Raw genomic sequence first — 21,271 nt, forward strand, 5'->3', positions numbered from 1 at the left:
GAAAGACTTAGGTAACCAAGAGGAAAGATTCAGGTTTGATCTTCAGGACATTTGTTTGTGGATTTTGACCCTTTCTGCTTCCAAAAAGGATTTGAAATCGTGTCTTCGGGGCTGTCAATTCCAAAGGAATATCCTGGGTCATCTAACTTTGGATCATGGCCAGAGACTTGGGAGTCCTTCTCTCATTTCAAATTATAACTAGCACAAGGGTGAGCTAACAAATTCCCTGACAGGCAGGCAGGAAAAATGCTCCCAAAAGACAAGTATCTTTACAAATGACAGAATATTTATTAACAATACCTTTAAAAAAAGATTACATATGCTAGATCACTGGTAAATAGCATTTACACTGGGGTCGGGAACTACCTGGGGTATCATTTTTTTTTCATTCATTTTATTGTTTTGTTGATTTTTTTTGTGTGTGTGATTTTAAGTTTTGTTTTAACATAGAAGTAACCATATCAAACTAAGAAAGGAACACAGCTTGAAATACTGACAATATATTTTTTTTTCTGGTTACCACCCTCTTGTTTACACACGTGGAATCCTGATTAGAACTTTGTTGGATAAATAGAGCTAGAAGGTTGAAAAGTTAACTTATATTATTTGTAAGCAAAAATGACAAATTACAGGCAAATCTGAGCTCTCAGAGAAAGAAGAAAAGGTGGCAGAGTGTTCACATGTGAAAATTTTTATAGAAAATTTCATTGCCTTTTATATGCACTGTTCCACAAGTGTCAGCTGCTTACAAAACCTCCCCCATTATAACAAATAGTTCTTTTCATAAGAATATGTTTTTTTATATTGTCACTTTCCAATGTGTGATTTTAAGACTTAGAAGGTAAAGCTTATAAAGCAACTAAGCTACTTACTGCAAAACAGGATAATCATCAAGATAACATACAGTTATACTAGAGGTCTTTTGTAGTGTCATGAAAAAATTCTTTGCAGCAACTATTTGCTGAAATTGGACAAAATGCCAAACTCCATATATGATTGTGATTCAAAAGAAGGGCTCTATTAGTAAAGAGATAGACACATATAAAGAAATTATGAATCCATCAACAGAGAATTACCTTTTTAAAAAATGTACATTCAAGACAGACACAGTTAAAGATAGTAAAATTATCTTTTATCCTTGGAAAGAGTTGGTTGACTATAGTAACTTTCGGTCTATGTTACTACTGGATAGGGAACTTCAAATTTAATGACTAAGATAATGCTACTACAAAGACAATGCTAACTTAGCTGAGTGAAAGGAAAGTCTTACTGTACAAGGCTAAATTCAGGGATGGGAATATTGCACAAGGTACCTCTTGGGCAGTTAGTTTAGGTTTCTAGTTCGCAGCCATTCCTGAAACTATCTCAAGTTGTGTTGAACAACAAAATTCACAACAGTGTGGGAAAACATATTGTACATGTCAAAAGGACTTGGTTCAATGCGTTAACCATCCAGAGAGTCATTTACACACAGCAGCCTTAAGTTACAGACCAAATCTTCAGCTGTTCTGCCACTGAATCCTTGTAAAACTGTACAATTTTTAATTTATTAATCAAGATGAGTTTCAAACCCTTTCTTTAAAGGAAATATCTTCAAATAATAATTGTATGATTGTGTTGCCCATAGCATTTTACAGCAGAGGAAAAAATTAATATCTACATTTCATGTTAACTTTAAAAAATTCTATAAAACACTAAATATATAATAAAAATATGCATATAAGGACATATGTAAACTGCTTTGGTAACATCATATTACAGATGTCTTCAGTGCATTGCAGAGTTTCCAAAGAAACTTCAGACAAAGCTAGATTTGCTTTGAGGAAGTACTGTATAATGCCATTCCTAAAGAAGCAAAAAACATTTTTTTTTCCAGTAATAAGATGTACTTGAACAACAATATTACTTAGTACTGGGTGTCTTCAAAACAACTAGCTAAATGTTGCTTATATTATAAACAGCAAGTCCTTTAGATAACTTTTGTCATAAACTGGACCTGGCTGTGAGGGAAATCACGATTGTACTGATGGCTGACAGCGTGCATGCATTCGAGGTGGAAGGCCCGGCTCCTCTTGCATAGGCATCTGGAAAGACAGAATAAATTCATTCAGTTTCGCCTCACCTGGGATACAATGCAAAGCAAGGCTACAGCGCTTTTGGAAACAGTAGAAATGGCTAGATTCTACCAGAAATAATGATTTCCTAGTGACTTATTTTTTATTTTAATTTTAAAAAATAATGTTTTTAAATGTTTGTTTCTTTTTGAAGGAGAGGGAGAGAGAGAGACAGAGACAGAGACAGAGACAGAGAACAAGCAGAGCAGGGGCAGAAAGAGAGAGGGAGACACAAAATCCAAAGCAGGCTTCAGGGTCTGAGCGGTCAGCACAGAGACCAATGAGCGGCTCGAACTCATGACTGTGAGATCATGACCTGAGCCAAAGTCAGACTCTCAACCAACTGAGACACCCAGGTGTCCCTCTTAACGACTTTTTAATGTCAGTTCTATGACTACTTAGCTAGGAACCTAAGAGCACATTACGGCACATCTCCAGACCTCTGTTGACAGCATTTCACAAGGATGTCCACATCTAACGTGAGAAGAAACTTCAATATTACTAATAACATTGCTAATAAATATTACATCAGTTATATTGCAAAATAAAAATTGCTCCTCCCTTTTGAATTCTACCTTTGTGCTGGGCATAGAGCAATGTGACTCTTAATTCCTACAAAAACCTGAAGCACGACTGGTATTGTGGTGACACTCTTTCACAGATGAGGAAATTAGAGTTCACAGAAGTAAAATAACTCGTCTAAGATCAATGAGTTAGTAAATAGCTGATTTGGGATTCAAATCTATGTCTGTCTAAATATGCCCCTCCCCCCCAAATAATCTCAATCTTTTTACACAAAACCATTTCTTATAGGTCTTCCATTTTTCAAAGTAACAGGTTACCAGCTGTTGTTTAAGGTTCTTCTAAGAGTTTAAGGTCTTTGACCAACAAAATGGACAATCTTTTAAGGAAGAAAACTTTTTTTTCCACAGTTACATCCTTATCATCTAATATCAATTATATCAATATAATTGCTTACGATACATTTTTATAATGAAGTAAACCAAGAATCACTGGTCTAAATAATAACAATAACAATGACAATCCTTACAATGATAAGGAAGTATGAAGTCAGATTTAAACAAAGTGAGATGAATTTACTCCCAAACAAACCCCAATCTCATGTTTTTGTGGCCTGGTGATTACTTCCACATCACTGGTTCCACAAATTTGGTTTCTTTCAACAGAATTTAGAGCTCTTGCTTTAGTGAAGTATAGAATCCAATTCTCCCCAGTTTTTTTTTTAAGATAAAAATGCCTTTAGTGCCAGCTTGAAAAAAGGGTGCAGTAAATATAAACTTCATCTGGAAATTGGCAAATCAGTCCTGAGTTGGGAGCATAGCTTGATACAGCTTCAGGGTCCCCATGAAGTCTTATATTTGTCAGTGTTAGCAAATGCTTATTCAGGGGAAGGGTTAAAAGACCAATGAACATTGTCTTTTCTGATGGGAACCATCCAAATTTTATAGATGCAGTTAAAATTGCTTAGTGGATATGTTCCGATAAGTTGATATCAGTATGAAATACTAGACCCTTTCCTCATCTGAAAAATAATGTGATGGATACCTAGCAGAGGGGCTGAAACTCAGGACACTATGGTGAGAATTTTGTCCGTGATTTAAAATATTATGTTTCCAGTGATGGCTTGAAAATTTGTATTTCCAGCCTACATTGAACCCCTTATCTCTAGGCAGTAAAATCCAAAAGCCAATGAAAATCTACACTAAGATATCTAACTCCATTTTTTTTATTGTGGTAAAATATATGTAATGCAAAAGTTACCCTTTTAACCATTTTAAAGTGAATGAGTCAGTGGCATGAAGTATATACTCCAATGTGTTCAACCAGTTTCAAGAACTTTTTCATCACCCCAAATGGAAACCTAGTACCCATTAAGCTGCAATTCACATCACTGGCTGGCCTCTACCACTAATCTGTATTCAAACAATTTTTTTTAAATGTTTTTATTTATTTCTGAAAGAGACAACATGAGCAGGGGAGGGTCAGAGAGAGGGAGACACAGAATCTGAAGCAGGCTCCAGGCTCTGAGCTAGCTGTCAGCACAGAGCCCGATGCGGGGCTCAAACCCAAGAATCATGAGATCATGACCTGAGCTGAAGTAGGACTCAGGTGCCCCTAATCTGCATTTTAAAGACTCCTTTGCTTGTTCTTCCTGAGTGAGTCATGGTTTTAGCTTTCTAAGCTGTAATTTTGCTGTTGTTGTAGATGCAAACCACACGGGTCCACATGGGAAAGCCTGTGTGATGGATTTGGGGCTGTTTTAATCTGATTTTTGATTGGCAACTGATCAAATCAGTCAAAGCTAGTCAAATTGTCTTTTGTATGAAACCGCCTGTGATCAGCAAACATCAGCTGTCTGATGGAAGGGGATGGTACTGCCCTTTTTTGTAGAAGACTTTCTCTGTGGGATTCACATTGTCCAAGCCCTGACTCATTGGCAAGACTTAGGAGATATAGCAAGGAGGGGCAAGGGAGGAAGAACACACTCTTACTTGATATCTTTGGAATTCGAATTTGTTCACTGCTGCTGCCATCTCCTCCATCACTGAATGGCTTAATTTCTATTATATAATCTTCATCAAAAGGCAAAGAGAGCTCCACTGATGTTTTGTTTGTCTCAATGACAGATGTGCTGCTTTGTCTGTTCCATCTGTACAAGACCTGCCAATACAGAAAGAACAGGTGTCACCTGCTGTCCTCACAAAAGCCCCAAAGATGGAGCATTCATTTGTTCTCACCTCTGGGCACCAGCAAAATGTGGGAACATGGAGGTTGTCAGGCTGCCCACATGCACTTGGGAGGCTCATTTATACTCAGGGGCATGTCTGCGGCCACCATTTCATGATGAGGAAAGAGTTTACAGGGTACTACAGCATGGGGACGGGCTTAGTATGAGTCACCCAACACGCCATGTGGCCTCCTATAACCTCTGGAAGGCTCTGGTAACACACCTGGAAAATGAATACCTCGTGGAGGATGTATAAAACTTAGTTATACGTGAGGGGCTCTGGCGTCAGAGTCAACTCGGCCACTAGAAAGAGAACCAGAGTCCTTGCTACCTCTCTGAGCTTCATTTTCCTCATCTGTAAAATGGCAACAATGACACCCACCTTTCTGGAGTGTTTTCAAGGGTGCATAAGGACTGACTCTAAGTGCCTTGGCTCAAAGGAAGCATGTATGACAACGGATTTATGGAGGTATAAAGAGAACAAGAGATAAAAAGCACATGTGGCAAAGATGAGAAGCACAAGACAGGTATCCTACATTATTATTATCATGAATCATTTGGAGAAAGCACATTTCAGCACAGGGAGGGATTTCCAAAAGGCAAGGGCAGGAACCCCCTTTTCCTTCCACTGAGACCCCTTTCTGAGCTATGTGGAAAAGAGAGTATTATGTGGTGGTCACTGATACTCCAGAAGTGTCTAGAGCTTCACCAGTCCTATTGATGCAAGTTTTCTTCTTGGCCTCCCCCGGGTCTGAGTCTAGGTTGGTGGCTCATTTGACAAGGTCCCCAATGAGGTCTCCTGAAAATGCGCCCACATGGCTGCCTGGTAGTGCCTGCGCTGATGGCCATCAGCTGTGATCAGAAACCAAAAGCCTGGACAAATGCATCTACTGTTTTGGATATAACGACTGTGCTGGCAACTGTCTCATAAATACCTTCTGATGTTTATTGTGACTTCAGTCCCTTATTGACATCACCATGTTTAACTGTCACAACAATCTGACAAGACAGCCATTATTTTTCCTTGTCATAGATGAGGAAACTGAGGCCAGAAGATGTCATAGAGCTGGTGAGAATTCCTAACACCTACACTTAAATCACTATAATCCAATACCTCCAGTTTCTCCTGGTAGTTAGGAAACACAGGGTTGGGTGAGGTCAGTGGCTCTCAGTCTTGGCTGTGTGGGAGAAGCATTTGGGGAACATGAAAAATATGGGAGCTCAGTGGTTCTCAACAGAGTGGGGGGTGGGTGGGAGGAACAATGTTGCTCCTCTTCCCCAGCGGGCGTTCGGCAATGTCTGCAGACATTTCTGGTTGTCACAATAGGTGCTACTGTTTATTGGGTGGCGGCCAGGGATGCTGCAAAACAGCCTGTGAAGAATGCAAAGGACAGTCCCCACACTGAGAATTATCCAGCTCAAAGTGGTGAAAGTGAGGAAGATCAGGACACCTGCTACGGCTCCACTTGAGAGTTAACTCTACAGAGGTAGGGGCCAGGCTGTGGTACTTAAAAAGAGTTTGATGTGATGTTAATATGGCTGTAAATCCTGGATTAGCTCAGGGGTTCTCCAGCCCGAGTGTGCGTCAGAATTTCCTAGGGGGCTTGTTAAAACCCAGGTCACCGGGCCCCATCCCAGAGTTTCTGACTTAGTAGGTATGAGGTTGGACTTGAAAATCTGGATGTTCCCAAATAATGCCACTGCCTCTGTTTCACGAACTACACTCTGAGAACCGTAAGATTAGCTCACACTTCAAAATTCTGATCTGCTGAAGTTAGAGGTATAAGGCCACTCTTCTACTGCAATAAAAACCAAAAACAAGTAAAATTCATGAAATTCCCTTAAGATGGTACAGATCCCATTTGTTCCCTGGCATTTCATCACCTTAATTTATCTCTGTCTAATACAAGGTGGAAAACACAATTTCCTTAAGGTGGAAAGATTCATAAGTGCCCCCTTCCTTCTCCGGAACATCAGTTGTATCAAACTCGGCATCCCCTCGCTAATGATGAGGCTCAAATAAATCCTCAGGCACATTCAGGAGCGTCAAAGCGTCTCATCACTGCCCTTCAGGAACACGGGCTGGCTGATGGGATGCAAGGGCACATCTGGCTTTGAGGAATAAATTGCTTCTTTGATTTACCTCTGGTCCTTGCCAGAGCACAGAGAATTCAACCAGTTTCAAATATAAATCCAAAAGAAACACTTCCCGGGAAAAGCAGCCTTGCTCTCAGCACTGCTTATCAGTCTTGTAATATTAGGGACTGCATTGGAGCCCAAATAAAAGCCTGAAAAACCTTTATTTACAGCAAACACTTGGTTCAGCTGACTGACTTGAAGGCTGTGCTTGCATTTCATATAATCCAGGGCAGAAGACAAGCAGGAAGAATGGATTCATGGGAGTAATGAGAACAGTAGCAAACATTATTGAATGCTTGCTGTGTGCTTGAACACTCTATGTTCTTTTTTAAATGAAAAGTAAGAGTAATTTAAATTTTATTCCTATCACATTAGACAACTCAACCTGACATTATTTCAGTTATATTCTATTTTTTGATGTCTGGGGAAACATCAAAGTGGAGATTTGTCCTGAGTTATCAAAGAGGATGAGTTTTTCCCCGAGAATCAGTAGGAGTCACTGAAATGGAAGCACTGGATCTCTGATCTTCTTATGAGATGCCGATCAATATACGAAGTGTCCTGACCATCAGTACTCAAAAAGACAGTGAAGTCACTGCCTTCCAAAGGTGTGACTTGGATTTCAGTGACCCTTTGGGGATGGCCCTTAGTGCACACTTCTGTGCCCATGTTCCTGCAGCTCTGATCCCTGGATATTTTTAAATCACTGAGACCCTTCTGTAATCAAGGCTAGCAACATGACTCCCAGCTACACCCTTCCCTATCCCTCAAAGTGCACCATCTCTGCTCCTTGTTCTTCACTGGACATCCCAAACCATTTCTCTGTATACTACAACAAATGACATTTAGGTGTATTTATGTTCTATGGCTGTTTCCATTCTCTGTCTACGACCATCACAGTGAAAACCACAGTCTGGTTTTTGAGACCACTGCACCAGGGAGAAAGGCGAGGCAGCGATTGGTATCACAGCACCTAAATGTATTTTGACCTATGCTTCTATTCAAAACATAATCTGTAGAATCTGGCAGAGAACCCCTCCCCACCTCACTGACACAGACATCTACTTAGAGCCTGGAGGTGTCCTCCTCATAAGCAATGAGAGATCTGTCACCACCTTCTACCATGTTATGTGATACCTGGCCCTGGGTAGCTTCTCTGTTGCTTTGGAGGAATCTGCCTGACATCTTCACTGAGGCCAGTGGACAATGTATGTTCTAAGTAGTAACATGGTTATCTCGAGAGATAGGCACTGTTATTACTCTGATTTCAAAAACGAGGACACTGAGACCTGAAGATATTAAGCAATTTTCCCAGGGCACCATGGGCAGTAAGTGGTAGATTTAGCATCCAAATGCAGGTGGTCTGGGTCAATAGCCTATGTGCTTAATTCAGCCTAGTTTGGCCTCCATCTGTGTGGGAAAATTGCTTCCCCACTCTGGTCTCTGTCTTCATGAATGCAAAACAAGGGGATTAATTAGTAGTAAACTGATGGTCCATGGGTCACATCTGGCCTGCATATGTTAACTGTTTGGCTCTTACAGTGTTTATTTTATCATTTTATTTTATTTTATTTTAGTTAGATATCAACAGTTAGCCCCCTCCCCCAAATTATACATGAAACAATTTTGGGTTCTACTGAAAAACTGGAAGATATGGACACACTGTTTGGTAATAATAGGCTAGGGCCCAGAACTCACTGCCTCTTCTGCACAATGAGAAAATCTCTAATTTATCACAGTTTCTCCTATTGTATCACATTGGCATATGCCCACCTCAGAACCTTTGCACATCTTGTTCACTGTGCTTGGAACATTCCTTCCCAGAGAGCTTATGTTCTTTCCTTTTTCATGGCCCAACTGAAATGTCTAGAGTAAAACTTCAGAGAAAAATGAAGATACTAGAAAATTTCTCCTTTAATAAAAGAGAAAATGCAGCCCTAAGATGTTAAGTGACTCAGAGTCACATAGTCAATAGAGGACCAAACTGTGGGTCTCCTAACTCTTCATGCTAGAAGACCCTTCCTGAAGAGTTTGCTTCTATGAAAGGACACAGAGAAAGGTCTGCAGATGAGATTTTAGAGAATGTTTCTCTGTTGGCAGAATACAAATCATTGTGCTGTGTGAAGGAAAGAAAAGGAACCTGTGGCAGGGAGCATTTTCCCAAATTCTTCTCCACTCATATCACCCAAAGTTCTACCACCACACATCCACTCCTACTTCCAGCTGTGGTTTCATCAACTACTTTCCAAGAGTCTCATGTCCTTCAATGACAGAACTGCCTATCTGCTACTGCCAACATCTCATTGCAAAAATGCTACACACTGCAGCTGGCATCCCAGTTTCCTCTGGGCTGCACTGCATTGCCCCAAACATTGCTTAAAACGAAACACGACAATAACAATTCCTGTTAATTGTGGCATCAAGCTAAACACATTTTCTCTTCTAGTTAAAGTCAGGCTAGCACTATGGGAGCAGGCAAATGAGTTTTCTAAAATCTCCCTGATTTCTTTTTCTCTATATAAATCTCCTTAACTATAGGAACAGGAACAAAAATGATCATATTTCATATTACTATTACTATGAATACTACTATTCATAATACTGTTGATTTAAAAAAAAAAAAGGAAGAAAGCACAACCAGGACAAGAACAAAACAAAGCTGATAGGAGAAATGTTAAAAATGCAGATCTTCAAGAATTTTTGAAAATACGCCTACAGGGTCTTCAACCATTTCTGACTGACTCTGCCTGAGCTCAAAGAATCAGATGAGGCAATTCTCTAAATCTGGCCTGTTGCTACGGATCATTTATAAAACTCAGAGCAAACCATTCTGGGGACAGAGACTCCTAGAGAGGCTGTTAGGCATCATCAGGGAAAGTGAGAACATAGTTCATATGACTTTGTGTGAAGAGACTGTTCTCACTAACAGCAAGATTAGGGGCCTCTGCAAAAAAGAAATTACCCACTTTGTATCCTTTTACTTCCGACTCATTATCTAGGGCCTTCACTTGATCCCAATTCAGGATAATTTTGGAGTCCGATGAATTCCATATGATGTTTCCGGGGGGTTGACTTGGTGCTATAAAAAAATTAAGATATACGAAGTCACAGATTATTAAGTCTCAATGGATTCTGAGGAATATCTCCTTACTAGAATTCAAAAGTGGAGGCAATTTAATGGGCTATTGCACTAATATGTGTCTTCAAGGTCACTAAAATCTGACGAGATACAGCATTGCAAATGGAAAAAGATTCAGTTGGTCGCCTAACATTTATATCCAAAAGAAGTAGCCCTTCCCAATGAGGAGAAAAACATTTATCTTTCTGTCCTCTGGAGCAATGAATTTTGCATGGTATTCTGAAAGGTTCAGTTAAAATGCTAAGGTAAATTTGAATCCACATAATGATACCAATTAGCATGCAAATGATCATTGGGAGGTGGGGATGGGGAATGAACTTGGGATATGTCTGATGAATCCCTAAAATATTTCTGAACAAGAATGTTCTTACGTGGCTTTCTGGTTGTCACATTGACCATTGCGCTGGATGGGCCTGTCCCTGCAGTATTATATGCCTTGACAGCTAAATGATACAGCACGCTGCCTTTTAAATTGGTGATTTTTGTTGATGTCTGATTTCCAATGGTTCGTATTTTTCTAGCATTTTCTTCCTTGTCATCATGTCTCCAGTATTTAACCTGAGAAAATAAAAAGGAAGACCTTGGGAATCATACCTACTGGGGATATTTCCAATGTTATCAGCTGATTTTATTATTATTATTTTTTAAATGTTCGTTTATTTTTGAGAGAGAGAGAGAGAGAGAAGAGAGAGAGAGAAATTATGAACAGGGGAGGGTCAGAGGGAGACACAGAATCTGAAGCAGACTCCAGATTCTGAGCTGTCAGCACAGAGCCAGAGGCAGGGCTCAAACTCGTGAACTGCGCAAGATTATAACCTGAGCTGAAGTTGGACGCTTAACTGACTGAGCCACCCAGGCCCCCTTCAGCTGATCTTTAAAATGCTGGTACTTAAGATGGAGTTATTTTTTTCCTACCAACTCATAAGCAGAGCTGTCAGAGCCAAGGGCTTTGTATGCTCTGAGCACTCATCTACAGTATGAAAGGGTCTTTTTTTGTTCTCAGCTTCCTAGTGAGATGGAAAGTGAGCTTTCTTCACCTTTCCCCCACATTTGTTTTGAGCCCAAGTGGATACTGGGTATATCAGAAATCAAAGCTCATTTCCCCAATCTTCTTATAAATTCTTGATCTGCATATATTTTGAAAACATTTCTGGAGTGTAGGAGAAAAAAGGGTGATCTCACAATAGAATGTCTACTAGAAGCCTTAACAAATACCTCTAAATGGGAATCTGGGTCTTTTCCCCAATAGAGTGTATGTTGAAGTTCTCACTGAGGGGTAGGTCTTTCCCAGACCCAATGCACATATCTCTTGCTTACCTCATAGCCTTGTATCCGTCCTCTATTCTTCTCCATGGGTGAGGCCCAAAAAACTTCAATGTCTGTTGCAGATAGACTTCTGGCAAAGATGCTGGCTGGTGGTTTGGTGGGTTCTGCAAATGAGTGTGGAAAAAGTGGTTACTCTATCAGCTGCATCAGAACAGGCTTCAAGGTACTGGCATTATAAGGAGCAAATTGGGGTGCCTGGGTGGCTAAGTCAGTTAAGTGCTGACTTTGGCTCAGGTCATGATCTCACAGTTTGGGAGTTGGAGCCCCGTGCTGGGCTCTGCGCTGACAGCTCAGAGCCTGGAGCCTGCTTTGGATTCTGTGTCTCCCTCTCTCTCTCGGCCCCTCCCCTGCTCATGCTCTGTCTCTCAAAACAAACAAACAAAGAAACAAACGAAAAACCCCACACACATTAACAAAAATTAAGTAAAATTATAAGGAGCAAATAATCCATAGTTATATAACAGCCCTTAGTGATTAAGACCCTAACCCTCTTTTTACAGAAGAGCTATCAATAATAGCTGGAAGGGAGTGGTGATAGAAATGGTAAAGACAAAGTCTTTGTTTTCTAAATTTGGGGGTAGGTGGAAGGGAAGTAACCCGGAACTCCTTAAGTTAAAGCACCAAGTTTTCATAGCTAGCAAATCCTTTAACACACATCCTTCCTTTAAACATCTTTTTTAAAAAAAAATGTTATTTATTTTGAGAGACAGGGAGCAAGCAGTGGAGAGGCAGAGACAGGGAGACACAGAATCCTAAGCAGGTTGCACACTGTCAGCATGGAGCCTGATGCAGGCCTCAAACTCATGAACCGTGAAATCATGATTTGAGCCAAATCAAGAGTCGGATGCTTAACCAACTGAGCCACCCAGGTGCCCCATACTACCCATCCTTCTAAATTAGCATTTGTCAGAGGTGAGAGTCCTAGTCACACGATAATGAAAATAAGAGCAAAAGAACAAAGGGAAGCCAACTGACTGGACTAAGATTCAGGAGAGCCTGGCAACACTCTAGGCCTAAAATCAGCAACATCTTAGAATTGAACAAATATCACATATATAGGTAGCATAAGCCATACCTTCTTCTGCAGAATACACCACTGTGGTGGGACTGAAGGGGCCTTCTCCCTTATTGTTGAAGACGCCCACTTTAACCTCAAAGGGAGAGAAGGGGCGCACACTCTCATTCCTGAACACATATCTGGAGGCATCAGCTGATGCCAACACCGTCAGCATCCAGATCATTTTGCCATAGGGCCGGAAGGCCACCACATAGCCAAAGCCTCTACCATTCTGTAATTCCTCAGGGACCGTCTGGGAAAGAAGGGAGGTTGTCTTCAGAAATCATAGCGTTTGATTCAAATGCTAAAATTGCTTCATTTTACCCTACCTCCCACATTCTTACACATACATCCTTCCCCACCTATCTTACTCTGGGTTTTGTCAAGAGTGTTAGGTTTGGGGCTTGCCATCAGTTTGCCTTTACTACGGATGAGGTATTGAAGTAGGGTTAAATAGACAAACAAATACAAACCCCAATGAGAATTTGCAGTGGAGAGCCTGGCTTCTTGATGGGGGAGACCCAGCTTTAAAGTTCTTTCAAATGAAAGTCACTGGACCAGTGATCTAGAAACCAACATTCCAACATGTACCGTCTGATAAGAATCTTCCTCCAGTGCCAAACAGACAAAAGATCTCATTGAAGAAGACCATCTTGGCTCAGGAGAGATCTTTCCCCCTCAGAACTGAGGAGTGAGGCTGGAGGGGGTGAGCAATTTCTTTCACTGCTGGGACTCTGGTTAAACGAGAGCTTTTTAACTTTGGGGGCTAATGTCTAGTCTTTCAAAAGCATTAAAAACCCTTTCTAAAACTCTAATCTCCTCTCTCAAAATCAAATTTTTTATAAATTGGTGACTAACCTACCTCCAAGTTGTTTAAAAACTATCTTATAAAAGAGGGCTCCAGAAGCAAGGCCAATTGCCAGGAAATTGTGCTGGTACACTGAATCTAGTGTTGCCAGATGTCTTAAATCCATTGGCCATGCATCAATTCAGGAAGAACGGAAAACTGGTTTTCTTTGAACCAGCCTTCATTCATATGTGTGTGTATACATATATATATATATATATGTATACACACACATATATATATATGTATACACACACATATATATTTTTTTCTTGTGTTGTCTTCCATTTCATGATTGTTTTTTCTGTGTTAAATCAAATTAAACCTTAACTCAACAATTGTGGGCAAGCGCCAGCTTTTCTTTCTAGACACTCCCTATGTAAGAGGGGGTGTTTGCACTCAAATAAATTCTAGCTCTTGAAAAGAGAAGAGAAAATTTCTTATATTTGTTTAATATAAGAGGAAAAAATAAAATAGCCTAGACTAATGTATGTTCCTTTTGTTCCATGATTCATTTACCTCCCAGGTTATAACCAGTTCAGATTTGCTGCCTCCACCACCACTGACGTTAGCTGGGGTGACTTCGGGGACTGTGCAGGAGAGAAAAACAAGTCATATCAGGTGGTAAAAGCAAATCAGAGGCAGGAAGGTCACCTGCCAGAAGTGACTCACTTTTAGCAAATACTTTGATTAAACATATCTTTGTCTTTTGAGATCAGAAACAGTGTGGTCAAGTGGCCCAAAGCTTCAGCTTAAAGAAGTGAAACATACCAAGGAAACTGCCATTAGTTACCTGTTTCCCATTTAACAAGGTACACAAGTTATGTGGCATGTCTGACCAATGTTCAGCTCCATCCCTAGAGGCCGAGCTTCAGTGGTATGAGGAAAGGACGGAGGTTCTGGTTCTAATGCTTGGGTAGGCGTTTATTAACCATGTGGTGATACACAAAAGACAGACAATATGTACTCTGCCCGTGCAGAGCTTACAATCTAGTTGGAGGTAGAGAGCACATGCAGAACATACAGAGAAATGTTGACAATAAAGAACAATACGGTGCAGACAGAATGGAGAAGTGCAGTGGCGTTCTGAAGTAGCAGGCTGCTCAGAGTAGGGTTGGGCTAATGGCTTCTCGGAGGAAGGTGAGTTTTGAGCTGAGTGCTGAAGGAAGTGGTGGACATAGGTTGACCCCTGGCTCACTGTGCTTAAGATCTTTGATCCCCAGTTTTCTCTGTAAAAGAGGGGAAATTAGGCTAGCTTCCTCCTCAGGATTGCTGAGAGGAATTAATTAAATTACAGTTTTGAGGGGTGGGGGACGAAGCATGGGAATTAGCTACATTATCATCATGGAAACGAAAGACCCCAGTGGTGTCTGGGTGTGTTCCCTTGGTTAAAGCCAATGAAATAGATCTAGATGGGGTTTTGTCCAAGAGTAGGGTCAGAGTTCCCATTTGCTTAAGGACCTTGCTATTCCTTCAACAAACGTCTGGCCTTATCACAGCTGGGGGACTCTACAAAGACCCACACCTCAGTCTCCCACTTTATGTGAGAGAAGGAAATATACAACTTACGTAGATGAATTCATATTATTCTCTCCATGTGCTCATTCTAAGCTGTGAATACAAAGGGTCATACTACACTGCTGACTGGGCTTGTATGCATGAGCAGGGTGTTCTGAATCTTAGCTTCTAGTAATGGTTTACACTAAGAAAAAAATCTTACTGAATATTTGTGAAGAATGTATTCTTTGCAACTAGTGGTTTCTGTGTGTTGATTTCATTTGAAATGTGGGGTGTGCATTAAAAAAAAATAAATCCTGGTTGAAGAATCTTGTTGACAAATGAGCCAATGAAGAAACAGTTGGTGTTTGGAAGAACTAAGCACAGAGTGTCTCTCCCTGTACAAGGAGACCCAGTAAAGACGAGAACTTAACTCTTGACTGAAACTCAATAAGCTGAGCAGCTGCAGGCCTGGTTTCTGATCATTATAATCATTCCAGAGAAGGGGGTACTAATACAGAGCCTCATTAGGGCTGAAGAGCAGGAAGAATTCAAAGCCTTTTCCTAAGGAATAATAGCCACTGGCACAGATGCTCTTTGTTCTGGATGCTACTCACGAGCCTCTTCTGTCCTTCGCTTCTCCGAGGGCTGGCTGGGTTCCCCAATCCCAATCACGTTGGCCGCAACCGTGCGGAACTCATACTCGACCCAAGGGTTCAAGCCCACGACAGTTGCTGTGAATGTCTTCCCATCAATAAGTTCTGGGACTGAAAGGCATCAAAAGGTGGGGATGTTTTACAGGATTCCATCTTAAGCAGAAAGGAACTTCCATCCATCATGATTACCGTTACTGTGTGTGGGGCATTGCAGGTGGTCTGAGACTAGTTGTACAACAGCTGTTACAAGGAAGTCATCCCAGAACTCTCTCTATTAAACTAACAAGTTCAAATCAGATACCATCAGATGACATTACAATCTTCAAGACCCAAAAGCACTTGACTGTAATCACTACTGTTATCACCTAACACATTTTTCAGCATTTACCATATGGTATTGGGCACACTGTTCAACTTTTACAATCATTCTATGAGTAAAGTAAAATTGCTGTGTTTATTTTTATAAATGAGGAAAATGCACCTTATAAAGATTGTTACTCATTCAAGATTGCACTGGATTTGCTCCTTTGTCTAACTGTGTGTTCCAAGCTCTATAACTTAATACAACAATGAATTTACACTATTACAACCCTGTAATACTGCTGACAGTGAACTGTACTAATATACCTCATGAAAGAATCTGTAAACCTAAAAGGAATGGCCACAAAGAACACAAAAAAGGCAGAGAGGGAGAATTTGATAATATTCACCCACTAGTATTTGGACAGGACAAGGGCTCCTTCCCAGGAGGATATGGCTCACCGTTTGATGCCATCAGCAATGAAGCTCTGGACACTGCCTCCATGTTCACTGAACAACTTTTTGAGTTTTATACTTGTTATCATAAAGATTTCCCATGAGAGGGGCACCTGGCTGGCTCAATCACTAGAGCATGTGATTCTTGATCTCGGGGTCATGCATTCAAGCCCCACAGTGGGTAAAAAAACATACAACAAAATAAAACAAAAAAATAAAGATTTCCCCTGTGGCCCAGGAGACTCAAAGGGAGGTCTCCAGTGGCAAAGCTGAGGCCATCACACTGATCACTAGGATTCAGTGGCTGCCAGCTTCCTTACACCATACTCACACAGTCCTAGCCTACAACAGTGGAGAGTGGGGCTCTGGAGTCAGATTATCTGGATTCTGAACCTGAATCAACACACCTAGTAGCCCAATGACCTTGGGCAAGTTGCTTAACCTTTCCATGGCTTGGTTTCCCTATCGTACAATGAGGCTATAATAATGTGTATTCACAATGCTGTTGAGAAAAATCCAAGGAAAGCACTTAGCAGAGCATATCATATAGCGAATAGCAAGGGTTCAACAAATTCTAGTGTGCTTTTTTAACCATCACTATCATCATCATCAGCAGCATCTTCATCTTCCTCCTTTCCTTCATTATATTTCTGTCGCACTTCCTATTTTAAAAAATGTTTCACAATCATTTCTCTTTTGGGTCATAAACAATTCTTATCATGCCCATTTAACAGAAGAGGAAGATGTATAGTTGTATAGCAATCTCCTGATTAGCAGAGTCAGGGCCAGAATGATCCCCTAACTTCCAGATTTTTGCCTATCTTTTTTTCCTAATCACTCTTGTGATTCAGAAGAAAATCAATGAGCTGGAACACACAAACCCATTCTGAGGTTGGATAAGCTGAAGTAAAAAAGAAAAATGAGGTTGTTAAAATCAATACGATTCATCTGAATTGCAGAGAACCAGGCCTATCACTCCATGTATTTCTATCTCAAAACATCAAGGTCACACAGCCAACACTTAGGGACTAGAAAAGTGTGTATCTTGCTTGCAAAAACTACTTGTTTGTCCATTTTTCCTCACATGAAATCTAGATAAAATAACAAAAAGAGTCAATTTTGAGGGGCAGGGATGGTATGGTCAAGTCACATTCCTTTATTTTTCAAGTGTGACAGTCTTCTCAGTGCTCCTCTCTGCCAGGGCCATGGGCCTGCCTGGCGGGCAGATCTGAGGGCCTTGCTAAACCATCCAATCTGTAGTAGTGACAGGCAATGTGTACAAAGGCCGGGGTCTTAATCAATGCATGTTTATGACCTGTACTTACTGGGAAATCCTCGTTCATGGGGGATGATTGCAATCCCTGATCCCCATCAAGAGTGGGGTTCAACGGGTTACCTGCACCTGCGGGTGTAGGGTGGCACATGCTGAGCCAGTGCCCGGGACATCTAAGGCATCACAGACATACTTTTTAATATAACAAAATCTCACACCTCTCCATGCCCAAATTTAGCCATCTAAATAAAAATGGGCAACAAGTCAAGGGGCTCTAGGCAGTCCTTAGTTATTATTATTTTTGAGAACAGTGTATCAACTTTACAAAGGTTATGTTGGCTAGCATAATCCACTGCTTCTCAAAGTGTATCATTAGTAGTACACAGATAATTTTAAGTAATGAGAAGATTGATGCATTTTCTTTTCACAACTAATGGATTTTATTATGTATGTTAAGAAAAAATATAACCAACACACAGTTCTATCATGTCATAGACATTATTGCTTAGGACAAGTTAGAAAACAAACAAACAATCAAGAGCTGATATAAAGAAAAACATTAAATAAATGATAATACCATTGGATGAGGTCTAGGAAACATTTGTAGTTGTGTGTGAATGAGAACCTAGATGGTGGCACTGCCACAGTGTTTTGTCCATTATGCAGAGTTTCAGAAGCCCCTATGAAAGACTAGCACCAGGCATCCAATATGGTACCTGTATTGACTGCTTGCCAGCCTACGGAGAACGGAGTCCTGGCTTGAATGACATACATGGTGATGGGGCTGTGGTTGTCAGGTCCGGGTCTCCAGGAGAGCTGAGCAGTGGTATCTGTAATTTCATCTATGGTCACAGCCTCTGGGGGTCCTGGGGGACCTGTGAAAGAGCAAGATCCTCAGAAAGGAGCAGTGTATTCAAATGTCCAAACAAATGATTGCTTAATTGATGGCAGTGCTGATCCATTCAACCATTTATTCACCCACTCGCAGATTTATCACTTGTCAGTTCCTTTTTGAATACTTTTTTGGGTACTCAGCACATCTGGAACTACAGATGAATGAGACATGGTCCTTTCTTCCTTCCTCCCTCCCTCCCTCCCTCCCTCCCACCCTCCCTCCCTTCCTTCCTTCCCTCCCTCCTTCCCTCCCTAGTTTATTTATTTTGAGGGAGGGAGGGAGGGAGAGAGAGCAAGCAAGCAAGCACAAGGAACAGATAGGGGTGGGGGGACAGAGAGAGAGAGAGAATCACAAGCAGGGTCCACACTGTCAGCACAAAGCCCAGTATAGGGCTTGAACCCATGAACTGTGAGATCATGACCAGAGCTGAAACCAAGAGTCAGACGTTTAACCCACAGAGCCACCCAGGCGCCCTGACATGGCCCCTCTTATTTAGGGGCTCACTGTATAATAAACAAAAAAGTAGGTAAACAAAGAATTAAAATTGAATATTTGTTCCAAATGCTAGGAGAGAGTACTGGGATACTACAGAAGCCCAAATTCATTAATCTATCATATGTTTACAGGTTTCTGGTATGGGTCAGGCAGTGTTATCTGTGGATAGACTAGTGATAAATGAAGATGAGAGTCTTTTGGAAATGGTCATTTCTACCACCGAGAGTGCAGATTTGAGCAGAGAGCGCTTTAGAGTGCTGGGGGCGGCAGCGCTGCTCCTGCATTCCCATTCCTGCTGCACTGATTACTAACCCTGCCCCTGCCCCGTGTCGTATGCAAACACAATGCTTGTATGCGAGGGGACTGCTGTGAAAATGGCCAGTGCTCAAGAGGATCACCAGACTGTGGCTTTTTCAACGGAACCTCAGAACTGGGCTGGAATCTAAACACTCTCTCTCATTTGCAGTTTCCATAAGTCATACCTATATTTTTCCACTTATCTTCCTGCTGTTCATTGTTTCTGCTCATGTACTTAAACCATGGAGACAAGAGGAAATCAGTTTTAAATGAAGGCTTGGAAATCATAAATAAGCAGAGGGATGGAAAGCAGTAGGCAAACACAATATCAACACAGCCCAAGCAAAGACCCAGAGCTGTCTTAGATTCCAAAAGGAAAGGCTCCTACCAGGCAGTGAAATGCATCTGTGGCAAGGCACAATTGACTACTTCAGGAAGGAAGGTGATTGTGAGGGAGACAGGATGACACATCTCATGTCCCTGAGACAGGATTAAGGAGATATTCCCAGGAGTGCTTTGCTCAGCCCTAGAGAGCAGTCAAGTATACCACTAAGTACTACTGGGACAAGCTACCAGGCAGGGAAGAAAGAGATGTCTAGTAGAGTGCTGAAAAGTTCAATGTAATTTCCTGAAGTAAGACTTTGTTCTGAGATTCACTCCTATACCCTTCCTAGGATGCCCTAACTTTCTCTTTCTTTTTTTAAAAATCATTTTTATAGACCCACAGGTGAGACTAAATTTAGCTTCTCCCTCCTACTCCTAAATGAAAGGTCTGGAAATCTGTATGCTAAAACTGATTAATTTTCCATGGTAACATTTGAGCATGTCAGTCTAATGCCACCTGGATACAGCTGAGGCAAACTTTGGTCTTTGGAACCCTGATTAACCAGATACAGTCCAGAAAGACAGTATCATCTTCTTATTTCCCACCAGCTTTCTTATCTTAGATCCATGCCCCACTCCTCCATTTTAATGGGTGCTCTTTTGATGGCCTTTAAAGTCAAAGTACCACAAATACAAAAGTGTTCCCCTCCGAACTCCTCAATAAATCAAACTGATAGGAATTATCTGAGCCCATCATTGTCAACCAAATAAAGGAAGTGAAAGGGTGTGTGAATTTGGCCATTGGAGGTGAGATGGTACTTTCAAAGCTTTGTTGACTCTGTGCTCTTGACTAGTGTGGAGAGATGACCTCACAGAATGTTTACCAACTTTGTCTTGGGGAAGTTGGGCCCCTCTTTCAAAATGACAAAATGAGCAAATGTTTATCCTCTGAACAAAATGTTCACATGGCCAGGGGCCCACAGATGTTTCTGTCACAAGCAACAGAAGAGGGAATGTTGGTGTGAGGAGAGCGATTCTGCTCCTCTCCCAGTGAAGAAGGGCCTTTCCATCTGCCCTTAGTGCTACAGACTAAATAAAGTAAGTATCAGAGTCAAGGAAGCTAGAGCCAAGACTCAGTTTTCCCAGTTTCAGACACAAAAACCTCTTATAGGGCAGTGAAACGCATTTCTGCATCCTCTCTGTAATATTCAGAAAAGCTGTAAGAGCAGAGCTAAAGGATATAAAACAAAAGATTATGGTTTAAAATGGCATATTAATTTATTGGCCTTATTAACTGATTAGACTAGATTTTCTTTTAGACTAAGTCTGCAAATTCCTCTTGGTATTTAATGTTATTTTCTGTGAAATGAAGTATACAATATCATTTAAGAACTTCAAGTATTACTGATTTAAATATTTATTAGTCTAATTTATTGGTGTTTAAACTGCTGATCTGAACATTATCCTAATTAAATAGAGGATAAATTTTCAGCAACAGAATTCTTTTGTCCCCAGGGGGAGAGCAGACCAGCTCTCATGTATTTTAAAGTGGAAATAAACAGGTTTCTATAAGTTATTCAATGGGCAGCTCAACCCAGGTTGTAAGTTGTTTTTTCTCTTATCTGACTCTTATCTGTACCATTACCTACTGAAAGGTTTTTGTAGGCAATTTAAAGAGGAACTAAAGCAGACAGGATGGAAAAGCTA

The 21,271-nt window shown here is 40.9% G+C and overlaps 1 protein-coding gene across 6 annotated transcripts in view; it reads right to left on the reverse strand.

Moving 5' to 3' along the window:
• Positions 1–268: 268 nt before the first annotated feature.
• CNTN4 (contactin 4) overlaps positions 269–21,271 on the reverse strand; it is a 778,655-nt gene continuing 757,652 nt past the window's right edge. For all 6 annotated transcript variants that reach the window (XM_039240293.1, XM_039240289.1, XM_039240291.1 and 3 more), the window contains 9 exons: positions 18,270–18,428; positions 15,486–15,635; positions 13,891–13,961; positions 12,543–12,777; positions 11,459–11,571; positions 10,513–10,699; positions 9,969–10,081; positions 4,628–4,796; positions 269–2,084 (listed from right to left, as the gene is read on the reverse strand). In XM_039240293.1, coding sequence (XP_039096224.1) covers positions 1,984–2,084; positions 4,628–4,796; positions 9,969–10,081; positions 10,513–10,699; positions 11,459–11,571; positions 12,543–12,777; positions 13,891–13,961; positions 15,486–15,635; positions 18,270–18,428 — 1,298 coding nt within the window. In that variant the 3' untranslated portion in view covers positions 269–1,983. The remainder of the gene's footprint in view (positions 2,085–4,627; positions 4,797–9,968; positions 10,082–10,512; positions 10,700–11,458; positions 11,572–12,542; positions 12,778–13,890; positions 13,962–15,485; positions 15,636–18,269; positions 18,429–21,271) is intronic.

The sequence above is a fragment of the Hyaena hyaena genome, unplaced genomic scaffold (genome assembly GCF_003009895.1).
Source record: "Hyaena hyaena isolate Hyena2069 unplaced genomic scaffold, ASM300989v1 scaffold_172, whole genome shotgun sequence".
Lineage (NCBI taxonomy): Eukaryota > Metazoa > Chordata > Mammalia > Carnivora > Hyaenidae > Hyaena > Hyaena hyaena.